Below are 23,796 nucleotides of genomic sequence, written 5' to 3' on the forward strand. Positions count from 1 at the left end.
TTATGTTGGACATTAATTTAGCCACCAAAAACACAGCAAACATGATACTCATTTAGTTAATCTTTATGCTATAGAATATGAGTAGTAGGTCTTTATTTTTGTATGTGTGAAAGTTATCAGGCAGACATTAGGATTAATGAGTTAATGGAATGAGAAGTACAAAATGATAGTTGTCATAAAATAATCATCACATAATTTCTGGCTTGTGTGAATATTGTTTCTAATCATTATGATACAAGAATATGAACCCTCCGTAGTGTAAGACTAGGGATGATAGTAGTATCCTGGTTCACAGAAGTACAATGACGTCTCTATTGGGACAGTTTAGCTTAAAGGTATTAACTGTTGAATAAGCCTTGATACTATTAAGGATAAAAAGTAATTGACCGCACCCCAGCTGATGGTAAGATCCCAAGTCAAACCAGAAAAAGGAACTGTTTTTTTCCTTTATGACTGAAATATAGACTTTATTAAAAAAAATATTACTTGCAATCCAATGCAAGAGTACCTCTTGCCAAAAGTTGGTTCATAGTGTCTGGGAACTGAGAGTATGAACTGATGAACAGTGATGGCAGGTAGGAAAAATACCCAAGTCTCATCTCTTCCAGATGCAGACTGACCCACAGGTGGTAAAAGGGTTAGGAACTTTGCCCTGCCCTGCCATGCCCTGCCCCGCCCTGCCCCACCCTGCCAACTGTAGAGCAGAGACCTTTCTTGGGTAGCCTCTGCTGACAAAACTGCCTCTGGAACCTGGGAAAATAGAACACTGACAGAATCTACAACTTTTATTACAATGTAGGACTGTTAAAGGGTCAGTTTCAAGCAGAGAGTCAGTCCATTTGGAGTTGAGGAAGTAGTGCCAGGTAGGAAAATATACTTTGTAAGCTTGTGATGGTTACCAGTGTTAGCAGAATTCAGAATGTGTCTCTTCTATGAGGACAAATAACCTGACTCCTCCATGATAGAAGAGATCCATTATAAATCGCTATAAATTCTATAGGTATTTTGTCCCTTTGAGAAATTCCAACATATTAGGAACTCAGTATTGTTCCTACTTCTGAAAAGATAGATGCTCAGATGTAATTTGAACCCCATCTCATCTTCTCTTTTTTTGCTACCATACTCAGTATGTTTATTGTCTCACTGTACAAGCACTGTAAAAGCTAGAGGAAGAGACTGATGGATGTCCACTTTTGCCTTCTTAATTATTAAGAGCCTTCTCTGGGACTTGACAGATGGTTTAGCAAGTAAAGTGCTTTCTACCCAAGCATGAAGGCCTGAGTTTAGATACTGAGCAAACATATAGCTGTCTAGATGTATGCTTATAATCCCAGCGTCATGGGGTGGTAGTGTATGGAATAGAGGGGATAAAGAGAGGCAGGATCATAGGCCTTGCTGGCCAGCCAGTCTAGCCAAAACACTGAGCTCTGTGTTCCCTTAGAAACGCTGTTCCAGAAAAGAAGCTGTAAAATGATGGAGCAAGAGACATCTACTGTCCACCTCTAGCTGCATACACATAAACATCTGTACACACATACTAGAGAATAAATAACAGCCCTCTCCACAGCAGATGCCCTGCTGGACTCTATATGGACACAGATATCTTTAAATTCTGTGCTTATTCTGAAAGGTGCACATCCACTCTTCCCAGACTACCTCATCACCGGGCTTCTGATTCTGTTCTTTGAAATCACTGACCATTCAAAATTAGTAACTGTCTCTTAGGATCAGCAATTGTGGCAATCTGTTTATGAGAAGAACAGTGAAAGAAAAAAATCAATAAAGTTATATATAAAAAGCCAGAATGCATTATATGTGTTACCTCAAGTTCTGTTTCCTAGAAATATTCATTTCCAGCTTCTGCAGGATCAGCATTCCTTGGAAGCATGGTTAAGAGCCACAAGAAATAAATGGCAAGAGGAACATAGTGGTTTTCTTCATCTTAATATCAATTTTAATAGATTGTGTAATTTAATAGGGTTAAATCAGGAACTAGTAGATGGCTCAGCAGTTAACACTGGCTGCCTTTCCATAGGACACAGGTTTGAATCTTAGCACCCACATGACAGCTCACAACCATCTGTGTCTCTAGTTCCAAGGCACCCAACAACCTCTTCTGACCTCCTTAGGCACCAGGCGTGCCACACAGACATACATGCAGGGAAAACAAACTCAATAAAGAGTTTATATTAAATAAGAGTTAGTTCAAGATTCAAAATCCAGGTGTGATGAAAAAGCTCATGACTATATTGGCCTATATAGGGATGAACTGGGTCAACCGAGGTGGAGGTTGGAAGTTCATTGTTCTATGATTGGAGCTTCTACTATTTACTATTAATTGAGTAAAAGCAGACTTAAAAGTAAAAACAATCAATTTAAATTTAGGAAAGAAGTTTATAAGTTTGAAAATACTTAGGAAAATATTTAATGTCTTTAACAAAGTTGCATCTAAATACTTCTGAAATGTCATTTCTAAGACATAAATTCTTAAAAAATCATGGAGTTTAAAAATATACATCATTGGTGTTTTGTACAGGAAATTTTCCCCAGTGCCCATGTGATCGAGACTCTTCCCCACTTTTTCTTCTATTAGTTTGAGTGTATCTGGTTTGATGTGGAGGTCCTTAATCCACTTGGACTTAAGCTTTGTATAGGATGATAAGAATGAATTAATTTGTATTCTTCTACATGCTGACCTCCAGTTGAACCAGCACCATTTGTTGAATATGCTATCTTTTTGCCACTGGATGTAAAACCATCCTTTGTCAAAGATCAAGTGACCATAAGTGTGTGGGTTCATTTCTGGGTCTTCAGTTCTGTTCCAGTGATCTACCTGCCTGTCTCTGTACCAACACCATGCAGTTTTCATCAGTATTGCTCTGTAGTATAGCTTGAGGTCAGGGATGGGGATTTCCCCCATAAATTTTATTGTTGAGAATAGTTTTTGCTATCCTGAGTTTTTTATTATTCCAAATGAATTTGAGAACTACTCTTTCTAACTCTATGAAGAATTGAATTGGAATTTTGATGGGGATTGCATTGAATTGGTAGATTGCTTTCAGCAAGATGGTCACTTTTACTTTATTAATCCTGCCAATCCATGAGCATGGAAGATCTTTACATCTTCTGAGGTCTTCTATGATTTCTTTCTTCAGAGACTTGAAGTTCTTGTCATAAGATCTTTCACTTGCTTGGTTAGAGTCACACCAAGATATTTTATATTATGTTATATTATTTGTGACTATTGTGAAGGTCAGGATATACATAAACTACTAACAAAATAATAGTAAATGAAATCAAGGAATGTATTTAAAATACTGTGTTACCAGCATTAGAATTTTCCAAATACAGGGTTGGTTCTGCATCCAAAATCAGTTAATAAAACATACTATAATAAAATGGGGCTGGAGAGATGGCTCAGTGGTCAAGAGCACTGATTGCTCTTCCAGAGATCCTGAGTTCAATTCCCAGCAAACACAGGTGGCTTACAACCATCTATAATGGGATCTGATGCCCTCTTCTGGTGTGTCTGAAGACAGTGACAATGTATTCACATACATAAAATAAATAAATCTCTTTTTAAAAAAAAAAAAAAAGTGTTATAGATTACAGTGCCTGCTATACAAATCTATGTCTAAATAAATAAAATGCTATATAAAACTGCCTGGTAATTTAAGCATAGAAAATTATTGATAGAATACAAAACAAAGTGAAATTTGCAGACATACAGGTAGCAACTTCCTAGTCCTAATAAAAAGCATATATAAAAAATTTACTTTGTGGTCTATTTGTTTTCACTTATTTCCGACCATTTCCAATTATTTTTTGCTTCTGGTGCTTTACTGAATCTCCCCTTGGTTTCATAATTTTTATTTGTATGTGTTTCTGTGCCACAGATCACAGGTAGAGATTTGAGGACAACTTGGAGGAGTTCTTTCCTTTCACTCTGTAGGTCCTGGGAATTAAACTCAGGTTGCCAGACATAGAGTTAAGCCTCTTTTGCTTGACCCTTATTGTTAGCTGTTCTGTATTAATTAGCTAGTCATTTAAAAATTTTAAAAGGGGGACTCGACAGGTGGCTCAGTGGTTAAGAGCGCTGACTGCTCTTCCAGAGGTCCTGAGTTAATTCCCAGCAACCACATGGTGGCTCACAACCATCTGTAATGGGGTCTGATGCCTTCTTCTGATATACCTGAAGACAGCTACAGTGTACTCATATACATAAAAGATAATAATAAAGAAATCTTTAAAAAAATTTTTAAAAGGTGGGGTTTATGTTTCTCTCCCACTAAATATGATTTTACTTTTGTTACAAAACAGTTGGAGTGTGTATATGTAGGCCTGTCTAGTCTAGTCTCTTAAGTTGTTTGGCCTGAGTTGGTCCCGTACTTCATCATTGGATTACCACTGTGTCCTGCAGTTGGTTAATTTGTTTCCCACCTTCGTTTCAGTACAGTAGTAGCTTCTTAAAATTTCTGTGTAAATCTTTGGATTGTTATGTCAGACTTTAAAACCAACTTTCTGGGATTTTTAAATTATTTTATAACTGTACCGAATCTGTACAATTTGGAGAAATGCTATTTTATTGATTCGATATCATATGCTGTACATCTTATATAAATGGATTCCAATTGTTTAAGATAATAATAAGAATTGTTTTACTATATAGTCTAGCTATCTATAACAGATTTGATTATTTTGAGCCTTATCTTTTAAATTTGTGAGATTAAATCTAGCACTTCTTCAGAATTGTGATGTCATTATTAACAAGATGCATTTCTGTGGACAGTAGTTTGTGTCCATATGTTAAGTGCTTGTTCCGTTGGCTCTTTTTTTTTTTTTCACGTACTCCCTGTATATGCTGTGAATCACAGTACAGTACAGACTTGAGGACCTTTCCAGAGATCTCCAAAGTGCATAAGTGCATAATGTGTGTCTGCCCTCCCGCCCTTCCTTCTTTTATCCATCTTTACCTCTTCATCTCCTCTCTGGTGCTCCAGCTTTACAAATTTGAAAAATTTGAAGCAGTTTTCTTCCTAAAAATTGAATTGCTATCTTTCAATTCAGTTAACTGCTTAGTGGGTAGTGTTGTCAAGGTTAAATGTGGGAAGGACTGTAAGCCTATTCTGTGTTGCATGAAACTTCTTTAGGTTTTATGTATTAGGTAATATAAGGCTCAATTTTAGAAAAAATATTCATAAATCTTCAGCATAGAAATAAAGTGATCTTTTTTATATGTTCAAAAGACAATTTTCTTACATTTGGGTAGGGGAGTTGTACTGTATAACTCTGACTGACCTTGAACTAGATCCACGTGCCTCTGCCCTCTTGATTGCTGGGATTAAAGATGTGTGCCACAATGCCCTGCTATTCAGTTTTATTGAATTTTGTTAAGGATTTTTATTGCAAATTGTTAATAACAAATCTTATATGTTATAAAATTGTATAATTATAATTTTGAGCCTTCTTGTAAAAGTATATGCTATTTGTTGCCTTATTTAAGCCCTGGTTTCAGTTCATTGGTAAAGTTATATAATTTTCCTTATAAATGACTTAGAATTTATTCTGAATAGCTTTTTTTTTTTTTAACATTAGTGTCTTTCCCCTTCCTGTTTACTTAATGGAGAGGCAGAATTTTACTTTGATATATATTTTTTGTTTCATATGTATGAGTATTTTGTCTACACGTAAATATATATGTGCTTGGTGCTACTGGAAACCACAAGAGGATGTCAAATCCCCTAGTACTGGAATTATGGAAGGCCGTGAACCACCATGTGCATACTGTGATCAAATACAAGTTTTCTGCAAGAGGAATAAGTGCTTTTTAACTGCCACATGGTGTTCACTTATACACATGCAAGAAAAAAAATCAAACATAAATATAAATCTTTTAAAAAGCCAAATTATCTAAAATTCTAACACGTATCAAGGCCTATTATGGAAAAAATAAAAAAATAATTCACTAAATATAAACCTAAATGAAATATTATCTCAAATTATTAAAGGACACAATATTAGAAACAAATCATTTCTTACTTGGGTATATTTCGTTTGCGCCTTTATTTTCTCTATCCCTCAATCCATTTGAACTTGAAAAGATAAGGCTCAGAATAATCAAATCTGTTTTAGATAGATAGACTGTGCAGTAGAACAATTTCTATTACTGTCTGCAGCAGTGTAACAACCCTCAGGTCCATTACCTCTTGTTATGTCCTGGTGCTAGTGTCTTAGAGCGTTCTCAAGTTTACATATACGCACCCATAGGCTTGGTTCATCTTTGTGTCTCAGCCGTTTGACAACCTTTTTTTCTGTTTGCACTTTTTTTTAAATTTACCTTTCTAAGGCCCAGTTTTTCATTGTTTCTTTCTAGTTTTGATTTGTTTAGAAATCTTTTTCTTGGGCTGGAAAGATGGCTCAGAAGTTAAGAGCATTGACTACTCTTCCAGAGGTTCTGAGTTCAGTTCCCAGCAACCACATGGGATTTGACGCTTTATTCTGGTGTGTCTGAGGACAGCTACAGTGTGCTCATATAAATATATAAATCTTAAAAAAAAAAAAAGAAGAAGAAATCTTTTTCTCAGATGAAGCATATGGAGTACTTCTCTTAGCATAGACTTGCTTAAGGTTTTCTTTATTTGTTTTTCCCAGAAATAGCTAATCTGGCAATTCCCGTTTTAAAAAACACCATTTTATTGTCTATCTGCATTTCTTCATTTACTAAAATGTTTTTTGTTTCTATATCTGTTTTCTAATGTAATAGTTTACTTTTATAAAACAATTATAACATCTTGAATGTTTTTTTAATTTAGTCATTTAAGTGTTTATAATTTAAGATTAGGTAAATATCTTTCATAAACAGTTATGGGGACTAAGTAAAGAAATTTTGGAAAATGTACATAGAATAGAGATGAGACTTATCATATTTGAGTAATTAAGAGGAACTCGTTTATTTTGGTTTTGTTAGAAAACTCACTAATAGGATCAGTTAATGTCTTGGAGTTTTTATTTTTCCCATATTGACATGCGTTATAACTTCTGCTAAAGAAATTGTTTTTCTGTTTTTATAGTTTTGGTAAGCAGTTTGGAGGAAAAAGAGGATGTGATTGTCTTGTATTAGAACCTTCAGAAATGATTGTGGTAAGATGCTGAATTGCTTTTTTGATGTGCTTCAGTTTTAACTCTAAATATGGTAGGCTTTCAATACCCAGGAAAGTTTCCTTTCCATGACCTATGGCGATATTTAAATCAGAACCGTGTAACACCTTTAGCTATTTTTATCTCTAACACTTTGATGGTTGAAATAATGTCTAACATGATAATGGAGATAACATGTCCCCAAATTGGTAACTTTCTTTACCTGTTCTACCAGAAAATGTCTGTCTGTGTGTCAAGGAGGGTGGATCTCTTTAAAGGAGCATAAGTTTTTCTAGTGTTTTCTCCTTTGCCATTGATGTAGTCAGTAAACTTCAGATGATCTGAGGGAAAGAGCTAGAGAAAATAAAGGCACATAAGAAATAGACTCAAGTAAGAAATAGTTTGATTCTAATACTTACACTCTTTAATAATTTGAGATATTTTATTTAGACTTGTGTTTAATGAATTTTTTTTTATTTTTCCATAAGAGGCCTAGACAGTTGTTAGACCTTTAGAAAGTTTAGCTTTTTAAAAGATTTATTTTTATGTATATTTATGAATGATTGGTTTGCCTACATATGTGTAAGTGAGCCACATGTATGCACTGTTGACAGAGGTGCCCTAGAACTGTAGGTGCTAGACCTGCAGGGTATTCCACTGTGCTTTAGTACTTAGTGCACATACAGCGTGTTTGTGGGTCAGGAAAAGTCAGGAAAGCGTTTTATGCTACAGTCTCATCTTCTGTTTGCTGCTTGAAACATGGAACTGTTAAGCCTTTGTTGGAAAGGGAGTTTGTGATGATGATGCTAAGCTCTGGTTGCTGGTTGTGCTTAGTTCCTTGAGATCCCAGTACAATGCATGCCAACCTGTTGTGTATGAATTTACATTTATGTTCATTTCTCCATTTCTGTTTAAAGCCCAGAGTTTATTCTGGCATTTTACCATGTCCTTTTTATTTACTGAGTTAGAATTTATTAGCTTACATTATCATGTATCTATTAATTTACCCATCAGATTGTTTAAGTATTAGACTGGTGGGATGGTTCCCCAGGTAAAGATGCTTGCCATCAAGTCTGACAGCCTGCTTTCTAGAGATTGTCCCTTGACCTCCATCCACCCTTGGTGTAGAGTGTGTGCATGTATACTAAATAATGTAAGAAGATGTTAATAAAAATTGTTTAAGAATTGTTAATTTTTAAACTAATAAACTTAATGTACAACTAATTACAAGCTAGACATCATAATTCATGCTTTAATTCAAGCACTTGACCAGGTGGTGGCAGGATGAGCATGAGTTCAAAACCTGATAATGAGTCACAGGCAGTATGGGTTACTTATGACATTGTCTCAAAAAGAAAAAAAGAAGAGGAAGAGAAGGAGAAGAAAGGACTAGGGTGAGGAGACATGTATTACTAGCCAGAATACCAACATACAAATATATATTTTTTTATGAAGAAATTACTGTCTAGAATTTTAATGTACACATGTATTAAATGTACCTTTAAAAAATTTAACAATGAATTGTACGTCATTATCTTCTTTTTCCCTCTTAAGAAACAAGATATTTTCATTACCTGACAATGTAAAGGAAACATTTAAGAGAATTTAAAGTAACCCAGGACCCAGATCAAAAACACTCCCATTGGCCAAACCTAGGAGCATTTGGGAATCCAAATAAACATTTATGGTGGTGATAGCACCTTCATATGTCATACAGTAGTTAACTCTTGATGATGTAATGAGTGACAAGGGAAGACGAACTAGCACTCCATGGTGGTAGGATGCCAACTAACAAAGAGTGAGGAAACACTCGGCTTAAAATTGGCAAAACTAGGGAGGCTAATGGTCAGTTAGGGAACCAAGTACTTAGGACATCACAGAGTATGTTCCTAGCAATAATTTATGAAGGGAACATTACTAAATTTCTGATGTTAAAATATGGCAGATTTCCACCAGAGTAGTAGCTACTGCTACTGCCATCACATGTACACAAACTAATGGGATACTACTCCTGTTGTGACAACACTGAAAGAAGAAAGGTCATTTCTGGGATGAATTCTTGCTCAGCATTCATACTTAAACCAGACTCACGAATTACCAAACAAATTAGAGAATGTTCTACGAATTGCTGAGATCTCAGTGACAGGAACTAGAACAGTCCTGGAACTGCTCTAAAAGACAAATGTAGCATCTAATGAACATAGTGCTTGTTGACTCTCGGGCAGTGGAGAATTAGAAATCATGTTAGCAATATGGCATGCAGGTAAGATACTGTCGAAGTCTTGATTTTGATAACTGTGTTATGCTAGTATGGGATAAAGTTCTAGGCATGAGAAAATGCATGTTGATAAATTTCATAAGAAATAGACAATGTCCCTCTAAGTTACTTTTTAGATAGTTCAGGAAAAATGGTGTGTGTAGAATGTCAATTAAAATGTGTTCAAATATAAATATAATTTTTAAATTTTAGAACTGTTTTTGCTGATTCATCTATGTTTAGAATGCTTTGTTAATTATAGTAGAAAATAATCCAAAATTTTAGAATTTTAAAATATTGAGGGGTTGGGGATTTAGATCAGTGGTAGAGCGCTTGCCTAGGAAGCGCAAGGCCCTGGGTTCGGTCCCCAGCTCCGAAAAAAAAGAAAAGAAAAAAAAATATTGAGAATTCATTCAAATATTTGATCTCTAGTAACTTCAGGGATGATTGGAACTACCTGTGGCCAGACACCTTATTCATTGAATATATTAACTTAGTTGATATCTTTCAAAGTAAAGATCAATTTGTTGCCATGGTGGCAAATGCCTGTAGTCCCAGTACTTCAGAAACTGAGGCAGGAGAAATGCTGAACTTTCAGGGACAATGTGGGCCACAGTGAGACCCTCTCTCGTAAGCTGAGAAAACAAAATTAATCTTGTTTTTAAGAGGTTATGAATCTATTATCTGGAATGCGTTTTGTTTTTTTTTTTTCTTTTCTTTTTTTCGGGGCTGGGGATCAAACCCAGGATCTTGAGCTTCCTAGGCAAGCGCTCTACCACTGAGCCAAATCCCTAACCCCTGGAATGCGTTTTATTACATTAGAAAGATTTCTTTTCCCCATTAGGGATTTTTGTGTTGAGATGATACTTAAAAGATTCTGTACATTTTTTTTTTATTTTTAATTTTTAAATGTAGTTTCTTCTAGGTAGGAAGACAAAGACAGCTACTTAACAGCCTATGTCCCAATACATTCTTGTGGTTAGACCAGTTTTTCCTAAAAGTGAAGAACTACATGACAGGCACCTATGTTGTAACTTGAAGACTTCATCCATAATTAAAAATAATGACAAAGGGTTTTATTGGTAGGCAATCATTAGCATTGGAAAGCATCTAATAAAATTGGAGCCTCTGTCTCCGCTGAGAGTGTGAGGTGCTACTGCCAACTTAGAAAAATGGTTAGGTGTTGGTTAACATATTTCCCATTAATTTCACTCCAAAATATTTAACATCTTGTATACAGATTGTACATTATCCATAATTTCCCAGAAATAGAAATAGCTCAAATATCTATAACCTGAATAAACTTTATCCAGTGTCCATAATATGGAATAGTACTCTGCCTTATATAGAGTGAGCTGTCTATTCTGTCATAAATGGATAAACCTTGAAAATACTCTGTTAATTAAAGGAAACCAGAGGGGGTGAGGGGGCGGTGATTGGGATGTAGAGTGAATAAATAAGTTAATTGATGGAAAAAAATACTGTGTTGAATGCAAAATAATGTAAAGAAGCTAGACACACAAAGCCATCAATTATATTACTTCATTTATATAAACTGTGTACAATAGGACTCCAGGTGGTGGCACGTGCTTTTAATCCTAGCACTCTGGAGGCAGACAGAGCTCTGTGAGTATAAGGTTAGGCAGGTCTACTCCATAGCGAGTTTGACGCCAGCAAGGGTGATATAAAGATACTCCATCTCTGTGTGTGTGTCTGTGTCTATCTGGTGTTTTCCTCTCTATCTGTATGTGTGTGTGTGTGTGTGTGTGTGTGTGTGTGTGTGTGTGTGTATTACAAATAAGTCTTATATTACAAAAGAGAAATTAAACTGATAGGAACAGTGGAGATTAGTAGTTGCCTTTTATAGAAAAGGAAGGGCAAGACAGAGAGACTGAATTTCTTTAGGGTGGTAACATTGAGCTAGAACTAGAAAACGGTGACTGTTAAACAATTTCATGACTATACAGAAAGCTACTGAACTATATCAATAAAAAACAGGAAATTTTATAGATGATTTATAGAACAAAACTACAGTAATCTGAGTACCAAGGAAACTTTTTAAACCAAAGGACAAAGAATGCACATTGCAGGACTGGAGTGGTCACAGTTAAGAACACTTGGACTCCCACACAGGACCCAGGTTCATTAGCATCACAGTCGGTTCTGATGCTTGTTTCTGGTTTCCACGGGGACAGCCACCAGGCCCACACATGTTACACATACATGCATGCAGATGAACTCCCATACCCAAAGAATAAGATAAACAAGTAAATCTAAAGAAAAAGAATACTCATTTCAGAGAAAAAAATGTAAGGAATACACATATAATAATGAGGCTTCATTTACATCAGAGAATCATGTGAAATAAATAAAATAAATACACTGCAAGTACATATATAATTATTTCCCATAAATAAGCATAATTGTGTGACTATTCCAGGAATATTTTAAGTTCAAGGTCGGGCACAGATACAGAACAAGAATCTGTCCTGGGACAAAGAAAAATAGTTTAAGGGAGACAGAGACATACATGGCTTTGAATATCGGGTGTAAGAGTTTACATTTATCAAGGGTAAGGAGATGATGCTGGGTAACATTAGGGATGCTTTTTGGAGAAGCTGAGTTCAGTTTCCAGCACCTACATGGTTATGGTGTGTAACTCCAATTCCAGGGGGTCCAGTGCCGCCTTCTAGACTCTACATACACCAGATATATGTGTAGTGCACAGACATACATACAGGGAAAAAAACCTATATACATAAAATGAATTTTTAAAATTTCAATAAGTACAATAAACATTGGTTGTCCGTGGTCACATTAGAGCCCTGACAGGATGATTTATCTTGGTAGCTTATCTTACTACAGTGTGAGTTGGAGAACTTGTCTAAAGCAGCAGGATCACTATTGATGTGTTGCAAAACTGAAGTGATTAAAACTCAAATAAGGGATGGTGATGATGCTATTGAAAGAAAGGGCATTAGGAGCGGGGCGTGTACACAGTATGACCTCCTGAGAAATGGATCTGATCTTTGGAAGAGGAGCATGAGAGCTGGAAATTGATCATTGACTGAATTGCTTAATTCAGTGCCTAAAGCATATTTTGTGATAGCAGAGAGATGTGACATTAGTAGGAAAAGTAGTTGTAGAGAGAAACAGAATGTCTTGAATATTAGCTTAGTTATGAAGTATAATTTAGAAGTTACCAGTATATGTTTATGCAAAGATTGAAGTTTGGAGAGCTGAAGAGAATGTTCTTAGAGAGGACTCATGTTTGGTTCCCAGCACCCACACAAAGCTACTCACAGCTTCAGGGAATCCAGTGCCCTCTTCTGGCCTCCTTAGGTACCAGCACATGTGTAGTATTGACTCATACAGACATGATACACATATGTGCATATAAGTGAAAAATAAGTCTTTTAAAAATATTGTTAGTTTTGTAGTAGTGATATACTGTGATTGGATAGCAGTTTTATGTCAACACTTCAGGTTTTGTAAATAGATAGGCCTGCCAGCAGCTCACCTTTAGTAAGGAAAGATACTAGTCTTTGGGGCTTTCATTTTGTTTTTTACCCAGAGATAGTAACTGGAGATAGTGTTGCAGAGTGAAATATTTATATGTATGTCTATTTTAAGTAGTCTCTATAATAGCTTCTCTGTTGTTTTTAAAAGTTGCCGTTCTTATGCATTAAGGTAGACACCAAAGAATTTCTACCAAAAAAAAAAATAGAGTAGTTTTGTTTTACTTTTCAGTAGTTCACTAAAATGATAGCCATGATTGTTTGGTAAGTAAAGCGCATAATGAGGCAGAGTGTAATTAGACTGACATCCGGGTATAAGTACTGAATGTGTAGGTGTAGCTAACAGCCTTCGTTTCTGGTAAGAGACTTTACTTAGACAGATACATGTTTATGTGCTCAAGACAGACAGTTTCCTGGAAGGAAGCTGTGGTCTCTAGTTCTTTATAAAAACATTGTCTTTAATCTTTTTCAACTCAGAACATTGCCTTGTACAGACTGTTTCTTCAGGCACTTTCTTGGCAGGAATAAATGAAGCTTCCTTATGAGCCTTTTAAGACTTCATAGACTCTCAGTAAGGTGGAAAAACTGGATATTTAATCAGGACTGTGAACATGTATTTCAGGTAGAAAATTCCAAAGACAATGAAGATAGTATATTACAAAGAGAAATTCCTGCCAGACAGTCTCGACGAAGGTTTCGGAAAATTAACTATAAGGGAGAACGCCAAACCATAATCGATGGGGTGGATGTTAATAACTACCTTTCGGTGAGTATATTTTAGACTTTTTTATGGATCCTTAATTTTCACGTAAATTATCTTTAATTTACATGTTTTTTGGTCTTTACATGTAGAAGTTATGGTAAAATAGTTTTTAGAAACACTTACACTTGACTGTTGGATTGACTAGAAATCTTATCTGTGGGAATTTTGCTTTAGCTTTAGTTTTACATAAAATAATTAACCAAAGTATTTGTTGTAGCTTCTTGTATACATTTATGAATGTTCTTGCCTTTATAGTTACTGAATAGGATGTAGATTGAATCTGAGAACTCAGGCAATCAACTAATGGGAAGACGTAATATGATGGAAGACATGACAAAAGAAAGAAAACCATGGCAATTCTTCTTGGCCTACAAGACTGTTAGTTGGTCACACATAGAAGCAGGCACTAGTGTAAAAATATGTGTTAAAGTAACGTTGAAAGAAGCAAATGAAACATCGAGCTTTCTTAAAGTCAGAGAAAGGAAGCCGTTGCCTTAGAAGTCTTTTTTTAAACTCTGTTGTTGCAGATAACATCTTTTTAGACTGAGAAATGGTTAAATTGAGAAATAATAATTTGAAGAATAGGCCCATGGGCATTTTTAAGGGGAAATTCCATAATTGTATCTTCCAAGGAGTCAGCACTGCAGAGTCTCAGAACTCTTGAGTTGCCCTACAGCTTTCCTCCTCTGGTCTGTGTTTAAATGACGTTGTTAGAGTGATGGCAGAGTCGGTGTTAGAGTGATGGCAGAGTTGGTGTTAGAGTGGTGGGAGAGTCGGTGTTAGAGTGATGGGAGAGTGGTGTTAGAGTGGTGGCAGAGTTGGTGTTAGAGTGGTGGCAGAGTTGGTGTTAGAGTGGTGGCAGAGTTGGTGTTAGAGTGGTGGGAGAGTTGGTGTTAGAGTGGTGGGAGGATTGTTAGGTGTTGGCAGAGTTGAATTATTAGGGAGTGATTGGTGTTAGAGTGGTGGCAGGTTGGTGTTAGAGTGGTGGCAGAAGTTGGTGTTAGAGTGGTGGCAGGTTAGTTGGTGGTTTAGAGTGGTGGGAGAGTTGGTGTTAGGTGATGGCAGGTTGGTGTTAGAGTGATGGCAAGGTTGGTGTTGGAAGTTGATGGCAGAGTTGGTGTTAAGTGGTGGGAGGTTGGTGTTAGAGTGATGGCAGAGTTGGTGTTAGAGTGGTGGCAGAGTTGGTGTTAAGTGGGCAGGTGGCATTAAGAGTTGGTGTTAGAGTGATGGGAGATTGGTGTTAGAGTGGTGGCAGAGTTGAATTGATGGTAGAGTTGGTGTTGAAGTAGTGGGAGAGTTGGTGTTAGGTGGTGGCAGGGTTGAGTTGTTGGTGGCAAGCAGGTAAAAGTTAGGTGGTGGCAGGTTGGTGTTAGAGTGGTGGGAGAGTTGGTGTTAGAGTGGTGGCAGAGTTGGTGTTAGAGTGGTGGGAGAGTTGGTGTTAGAGTGGTGGCAGAGTTGGTGTTAGAGTGGTGGCAGAGTTGGTGTTAGAGTGGTGGCAGAGTTGGTGTTAGAGTGGTGGGAGAGTTGGTGTTAGAGTGATGGCAGAGTTGGTGTTAGAGTGATGGCAGAGTTGGTGTTAGAGTGATGGCAGAGTTGGTGTTAGAGTGGTGGGAGAGTTGGTGTTAGAGTGATGGCAGAGTTGGTGTTAGAGTGATGGCAGAGTTGGTGTTAGAGTGATGGCAGAGTTGGTGTTAGAGTGGTGGGAGAGTTGGTGTTAGAGTGATGGCAGAGTTGGTGTTAGAGTGGTGGCAGAGTTGGTGTTAGAGTGGTGGGAGAGTTGGTGTTAGAGTGATGGCAGAGTTGGTGTTAGAGTGATGGCAGAGTTGGTTGCAGAAAAACTGACAAGTCTGTTGCTTTGGTTTCAGGAAAGAAATGCTCTCATTTTGTGTATGGCAGGGTAGAGGAGGATAGTCAGGTTTACTAGAATAAGAATAGGACTCAAGGCAGCTTTAATGATTCTATCACATTTGCCTAATTTCATTAATTATATGTTATGTTTCTAAAAATAAACATACTGGTTACAAAATTTGCAACCAATACTGGAGTCATATGAAGAAACAGTTTCTTTTTAAATATACAGTTTATTGCTGGGCGGTAGAGCACTTGGAGACCAAGGCAGGCGGATCTCTGTGAATTTGAGGACTGCCAGGCGTTCACAGAGGAAACCCTGTTTTAAATACTCTTGTCCAAAGTATATATCTGTGTGTGTATGTGTATACACATATATATGTGTATATATATTTACACATACACACACACATGATTTTGCTGTTACTAATTAAATTGTCATTTTTTACCTTATTGTATACAATGTCTATTTTAAATTTTCTAAACATGTGTGATCTTTAAAATCATGTATATAGTTTAACATCTTTGAATACCGTTGAATTTTCTTTTACATTTTGAATGAGTACATAGTGTTCCATTATAACAATATGCCATAATTAATTAATTTGGATCTCAGTATCTGTTCATATGTACTTTTTATAGATTATATTAATGGTATTCCATGTCCTGTTATCACTTGCATACAGTATATACTGATCAAATCCAACGTTTTATATATCACCATCAATAACCCTTCTAACCTCTTGTTAGTCACTTTTTATGTTCAGATTGACATATTTATGTTCACGTTTCTGCATGAGTATGTGAGGGTACATTCATCTGTCATGTGCCCTATAGAAGTTAGAATCCAAATTTAAGTATTTCCCTTGTTGCTCTATGCCTTAACTTTTGAGAAGAAAGACTTTCAGTAAACCTAGAATTCACCATTTTGGTTAGATTGGCTAGCCAATGAAACACTGATATCCAAGTTTCTGTTTATATGTATGTATGTATGTATGTATGTATGTATGTATGTATGTATGTATGTATGTATGTATGTATGTACCTGTACCATTATAACACTTATAGTGGTGGGGAATCTAACTTGGCACTATGTGTTGTCTGCCTACGGAACTGTCACTGCTGCCCCAAATTGGCTTTTTCTTGGCTTCTCCATGAGAGAATGCATTGTTTATCTTTCTGTGTCTGATTGTCCACTTAAGGTAATTCAATTCCACCCATCTTGTTTCAGGTGACAGGATTCATCTTTATGGCTGGATAATAACTGCATTTTGAATATATACTACATTGTCTTTATCCATTCATTAGTGGGTGCCCTAGTAAACATGGTTCATGTATCAACTCGTGTATACCAAGGAATGGAGTTGCTCACTCATACAGATCTGTTTTTAGCATATTTCATTTTCTTTTGTTTTAGACATGCTGTTACTATGTTCCCAGAGCTGGTTATGAATTTGTGACACACACAACACACATCACACATAAGCACACACACATGCACACACATGAGGGGGAGAGGCAGAAGCATCACTACTCCCAACAATTCTCAGCTTTTTGAGGTGTTTTTGTACAGTCTCTCATAATGGTTCTTCTACTACAGCTCATCTGTAGAGGGTGAGAGTGTCTTTTCCCCATACATCCTTGTCAGCAGTTTGTGGTTTTGGTTTGTCTGTATTTTACAGTTGACTTCCTAGGTGGCTACGATGATATCTTATTACAATTTTGATTTATTGAATAATTATACTAAACGTCTTAAGATTATATTCATTGATTATTGTACTGCTGCCTTTTGAGAAGTGTTCCAATCATTTATCCATTTTTCCCTCTATGGGATTATGTGGAGCTTTTCATATTGTTTCTGAGTTTCTTAAATCTTATAGATGGTAATCTTATGTCAAGTGAATAGGTGGAATTTTTTATATTCTCTTTACTTTTTGGTTTTCTTTATGTATAGAAGCTTGTATTTGTCATTTCTGTTCCTATTGTTGGTGTCTTTAAGCTTATATTCAAATACTACCTATATTCAGCATTGAAGTGTATCTTAAGTGTTTTTGAAATTTTTTTTAGTAGTTTTGGAAATTCAGGTCTTTGATCTCTTGTGCAAGATAAGAGATACATATGCATATCTATTTTCCTGGCATTGTTCATTAAAGGGCTGCCATTTCTTGGTATGTAGTTGTGTGGATTGTTTTTTCAGGGAGTCGTTCTCTCTTCTGTTCTGTACTTGTGCTGGTACCAGCGTTTCTGCTTACTCTTGCTTAGTGCTGTGTTGAAGGTGATGCTGTGGTGCCTACAGTTTTGTTCTGTATTCTTTTCATCTATTTGATGTTTGTGCTTCCATAAGAATTTGGGGGAGGAAGGTCTCCCTTGTCTTGTTAAGGGTATACTGTTGAAAGGGGTTGCATTGAACCTGCAAGTGGCTTTGGATGTGTGGGAATTAACACTATTGTACATGGGTCTCTGCCCATAGAAGCTGGAAGGTGGTGTTGGATGTCCTGGAGCTAGAGTTAGAAGAAGTTGTGAGCTACCTATGTGAGTTCTGGGGACTAAACTGTCGGTCTCTATAAGAACAGTACACACTCTCAAACCACTGAACCACCACTCTAGCCCCTAAACATTAGCAACATTAATTCTTAGTATATGAACATAGAGAAAATTCATTTGAGAGGTCTGTGGCTTCCTTTGTTAAATTCAGTCCTAGGCTTGTTTTTGTGAAGTTTTTATATTTCTTTTTTAATGGTTGAAGTTGAAGTATATTTAAAAACAGTACTGAGTCCTGACACTGTGGCACACAGCCTTAATTCTAGTACTCAGAAGACAGAGGCAGACAGATTTCTGTGAGTTGAAGGCCAACCTTATCCATGTAGCAAGTTTTGGGCCTGCCAGCAGGGCTACTCAGTGAGACCTGTGTGTACTGAACTTTTTAACTACTGATTTTCGTAAATGTGTGTACAGGTGCATGAATACAGGAAGGCCAAAGAACCAGCTCAGGTTTCATTCCCTTGGAACCATCCGTCCACCTAGCATTTGTTTTATTTTGTCTTTAGAATCTCTTCTTGCTGTCTGGCCAGGACCTACTTTTGTTTCCCCATCACTATGTTATAAGCATCCACACTATTTCTGGTATTTTTATTTTTTTAGTATGAGTGCTAGGGACTAAACTCGGGCTCTGATGTTTGCAGGGCAAGCACTTTACCAAGTGACCTCTCTACACCATCTGCACGATGAACCTTTTTAATTTTGCAAATTTACCAAATTTTCCTTTTCAGTTCTAATAATCTTTTGCTGGGGTTTTTAGGCTTTTCTTTTTTTTAAGTAGGTCTATCACATTTACTTCTGAACCTTCATTAGTTTTTTAAAGACTTTTCTATGTAGAGAATCATATCTGTAAGCAGGGATAGCTTGCCTTCCTTTTTGTAATACTTTTATTATTACATTTTAATGACTAAAATTTTCAGAAATTCTATATATTGAATGAGCAGCGCAAGTGAATATCACCATACCTAAGAGAAGCACTTCAGCATTTCTCCTTTTAGTATAATGCTGTGCATTTGTATCTATATAGCCTCTATTAACTTAATCTATGATCTCTCTATAGAAACTTAATCAGGCTTTTATCATGAAGCAGTGGTAAATTTTACCAAATTTATAAAGAAAACTATAGGATGTTTATACTTTGTTCTGATGTGATGTATTTTGTTTGCTTTCTTATTTGTGTGTGTGTGTGGTGTAGACATGCATATGTGTATGTGCATGCATGCATGCATGTGTTTGAAGGTACCCATGTGGAGACCAGAGGACAAACTCAGATGCTATTCCTCAGGCACTGTTAACTGTCTTTTTTGGAGACAGGATCTCTTACTGATTTGAAACTCACCAAGTAGGCAAGCCTGGCTGAGCAGTGAAACTTAGAGATTGTCCCGTCTCCGCCTTCCCAGTGCTGGGAATATGAGTACTTGCTGCTGTAAGTATTACTATGTATCAGGCTGCTCTCAAAGTCACAGAAATTATGGTCCTGGAATTAAAGTTGTGCACCACCAGACCTGGTTTTACAAATGAATTTTCAATATTGAACTAAAGTTATTTCCACTGAGCTACCTCCGTTGCCCCTGTTCACTGAGTTTTTAAGACAGTTTCTTTCTTTCTGTGTGTGTGTGTGTGTGTGTGTGTGTGTGTGTGTGTAGTTTGTTTAAATTTTCTGTTCCCCTCTACTTTAAAAAATTTTGTTGATTTTATATTTGAAGAAAAAAAGCAAACAAACAAACGTGAGGACCTTGATTTAATTCCCTAGAAGCCCCTTGTAAACCCGTGTGCAGTGGTCTGTCTCTCTTAATTGTAGAACTTGTGCAGTAAGATGGGCGCTAGAGACTGGAAAATCACCAGAAACCCACTAACCATCTAGCTTGGAGAACATAGCTACAAACAGCAGAGCATCTGCCTGCCTCAAACAAGGTGGAAGGCAAGGACCGACAACACAAGGTTGTTCTGTAACTGCCCTCCACGTGCATACTCAGATGCGTGTTCTCAGCCCCCTCCCCACTTCTTTATTTCATTAACCTCTTACATTACATCCAGGCTTTACTGTTTCTCTCTGTTTTCATTAATTTTGTTTTTGGTTCGGTTTTACTTATAATGTCATTGAGGTGCATATTACATTATTTGCTATTCTGTTCTATGCTGTATGTAATGATTGGAAGGAAACTCTTGGTACTATTTTTGTTGTATCCTAGTTATATTGCTATTTTCATTTGTTTTAAGGGTTTTTTTTCTTTTGAAATTAAGTGCTCTATTTATTATATTATTATTATATTAAGTGCTAGGTCTCTATTTAGTTCCTTACAGTTGTGTTAATTTTTAAGTTCTCCATAGTCTATTTTCAGGTACAAATATCTGTGTATCTGCCTGCTTTCGGTTCTGTTTGCATGGTGATCTGCATCAGAATATGTTCAGCCTGTCATCATTTTGGTTGTCCTCTGTCCTTTTCTCTTCCTAGTATTGATCTGTATGTTTTACTGAATGGTGATTGTTTTCTCTTTTTAATTTTGTCTCTTCTGAATTTTACACTGTATGTTTTCCCTAGTGGTGCTGCCTATCTTTCACTACTGGAGGGTTCCCTAAGTATTTTTTCTGAGGCTTGTCTTATAATGACTTCTTTTGCCTGTCTTGGACTTTTCCTTAGTTTCTTTCAGACTAACATTCTCAATTGGCAACTAATCTCTAACAGTACTTCAACTGCTAAGAATTCTCCTGAGAAGCCTGCATAGTCCTAATAAGATACCTTTCAGTGTGATATGACACTGTTTTGTTGCAATTTGTAGAATTCTGTTTCTTATTCTTTGGACAATTTAACTCTAAAATGCCATGATAAAGATATTTTCTAGTCAGCCCTATTTAGACTCCTATAGACCTTCTTGTGCTGGATCTCCTTATGTTCTAACATTTTAAACTGGAAGTTTAGGGGCTGGAGAGGCAGGTGAGTGCTTATGAGCACTGTTTGTTCTTGCAGAGGAGCAGACTTAGATTCCCAGCCTCCCGACCATCTATAATTCCAGCTCCAGGGGTTCTGATACCCATTTCTGGTCTCCCTGGGCACCAAGCACACAGGAAGTACACAGGCATATACATGGTTCACAGACATCCATGCTGGCCAAATGTATAAATATATATAAAGTAAGAGTATATCTTAAAAAAATAAAATTTTAAACTTTTTTATAACATTGATTTGTTTTTTTTAGATAACTTCTCACCATGTTGCCTAGGTTTGTCCCAAGCTCCTGGGCTCAAGAGATGTCCCCAGCTCAGCCTCCCTAGTAGCTAGAACTATAAACACATAACCACCACACATTTAATACTCATTGTAACAATATGTCATCATTTCTTCATTGAGCTTCTAATACTTGGTTATTAAACTTAGTTCTAGGTTTTTTTAAAAATGATTTTCTATGAAATATCATTGTGGATGGGTATCTCAGTATATTAATCACACTAGAAAAATTATAAGATGTAGCATTGCCAAATAAAAGGATGTTTATACCGTTTGGCTCTTTGTATGATGGGTTAAAGAGTACTTATGACTTTTATGTCTATGTGTGTACGTGTGGGGCACCTACATGTATGTTTGTTGCTTGTACATTTTAGTTTCAACTTTAATATGTTCTTTCTCCAGATTTTTGTTTGTTTTTGGTGTCATGTCAAAAGGCATAGTCTATATTTCCTCTTGAGGTCTATCTATGGTTTACATACGTGAGTCATTTGCTTTTAGTTTTCCTGTGTGCTGAAGAAAGTCGTCTCACTTTAGACAGTTTGATTTCCTGACTAGATTAAACCAAGCAGTTAGCACTTAGGATTTTGTTGGGTGATAACTCTTTAAGTGGCATTTTTGCACAAGTGTGTGTGTGTGTGTGTGTGTGTGTGTGTGTGTGTGTGTGTGTGTGTGTGTACATAAGCTGCTTGAGTTAGGTAGTTTTCCCACTAGGTGCTGTCTGGAATTTGGTAAATTATGAGGGAACTTAATTGATCAACTGGGGCAAACCTGATTATTTGTCAGAGAGACTAGATTAGTTAGAAAAGGATTTTTACCAGAATACTTGTGTGTGTGGTATCTTGAATTAATATTTTTTTCATAGAAAGGATATATTTCAGGCAATTTAGAAAATGCTATATTGACAGTCTTCCTAAGAATGTGAACTAGTTCAACTTTTAAAGGAATTGATATGACAGTTTCTCAAAACTCCAAGTAGGTCTACTGTTTGAGCCAGCTGTATTCTCCTGGGTGTTGACCTGAAGAACTCCAAGTCAGCACATCCGAAAACGAGGCGCTTGCACACTAGTGCTTATTGCAGCACTGGTAAAAATAGGTGTGAAACCGCTTAGTGTTTAACAGCAGAGAAATGGGTAAGGGAAGTGTGGTGCGTGTGTATAGTAAAATGAGAGCTGGGCAGATGGCTCCACGATACAGTGCTTGCCTTGCAATCATGACAGCCTGAGTTCCATTCTTAGAACCCACATTTTAAATGGCTAGTAATGGAAGTCCCAAACGTGTAGCCCCAACAGTGAGACAGGCAGATCCTAGTCTCCAAGGCTCCCTGGCCAGCCAATCTACCCTACTTAACAAGTTCTGGGCTGGTTAAAGGTTGTCAAAAAAGACGGACAGCAACCAAGAACAATATCTTCTAACTACAACATACACATGACATTACCACATACACATGTATTCACATGCCCATATGCATGCACACATGAGAATGAAGTTATACTGTTAGCAGGAAAATTGGTGAAACTGGAGAGTCATATTAAGCGAATTAGGCCAGTCACAGACAAATGTCTTTTCTTTTGTGATTGTTAGATTTTATATATGTATACATAAAATTATGTGTGGATATATTGATATATGCATGTGTGTATGGATGTATATAATATATGATTAAAATAGAAGTAAAATTGCCTAGGGGGACAAAGACATGAAAGGGAGAAAGGTAAGAAAGGGGGCTTTGGGAAGAATGAACAGAAGGGAAATATGTTCAACTTAAAATATGTACCTGTACAAAAAGTTAGCAAAATGTAATTGTAAAGTTTGGATGCTTCTTTCAAAACACTCATTTGAATAAATTTATAAGACTGCAAGTTTTTTAAAAAGAAAAATGAGGTTCTAGTTTCTGTGAAAGCATTTAGAGAGAATTGGTGTTATAACCACTATAAAGTTCTTTATTTTCTTTGTCTTACTGTCAGCAATTCATAGAGCAAAATGAGAAATACTTTTATTTGTGAGTTTTTGTTTGCGGTGTAACTCTGGCTGCTCTGGCACTTTGTTATGTATATACTGGGCTGGTCTTGAACTCAGAGGTCCATCCATCTGAATCTTTGATAGTCTCTTTTCTTCAGTTTACAACCTTCAAATTTTTCTTGCTAGAGTGCTAAAAGTGTGCAGTTCTTGAAAATGTACAGAATATTTTGTCATTGTTGTTTTCTTTGTCACACTTACTATTTACTGCATAACCTGTACATCATAATTTTGTGAGAATTAAAGATCTTGGTTAGATTTTAAGTTTTTCTTACTGAATAATTAGAATAACTGCAGAAGAGCTGGGAATATAGCTCAATGGTAAAGTGCTTGCCTAGCATGCACTGAGTCCCTGAATGTAATCCTTAGCACTTTGCATGTTTGTGCATTGGTTCACCCACTAAAAGCATGACTGAAAAGATGGAATATTAGAATTTTACTATTAACTACAACATAGTTTTATTGTGATGTTTTAATGTATGCATAAACTGTA

At 36.5% G+C, this 23,796-nt stretch overlaps 1 protein-coding gene across 6 annotated transcripts in view; it reads left to right on the top strand.

Annotated features, from left to right (window-relative positions):
- Rapgef6 (Rap guanine nucleotide exchange factor 6) overlaps positions 1–23,796 on the top strand; it is a 162,928-nt gene that overhangs the window by 29,563 nt on the left and 109,569 nt on the right. For all 6 annotated transcript variants that reach the window (XM_032911944.1, XM_032911941.1, XM_032911940.1 and 3 more), the window contains exons 5-6: positions 7,071–7,140; positions 13,535–13,678. In XM_032911944.1, coding sequence (XP_032767835.1) covers positions 7,071–7,140; positions 13,535–13,678 — 214 coding nt within the window. The remainder of the gene's footprint in view (positions 1–7,070; positions 7,141–13,534; positions 13,679–23,796) is intronic.

This window comes from Rattus rattus, chromosome 9, assembly GCF_011064425.1.
Source record: "Rattus rattus isolate New Zealand chromosome 9, Rrattus_CSIRO_v1, whole genome shotgun sequence".
NCBI classification, from domain to species: Eukaryota; Metazoa; Chordata; class Mammalia; order Rodentia; family Muridae; genus Rattus; species Rattus rattus.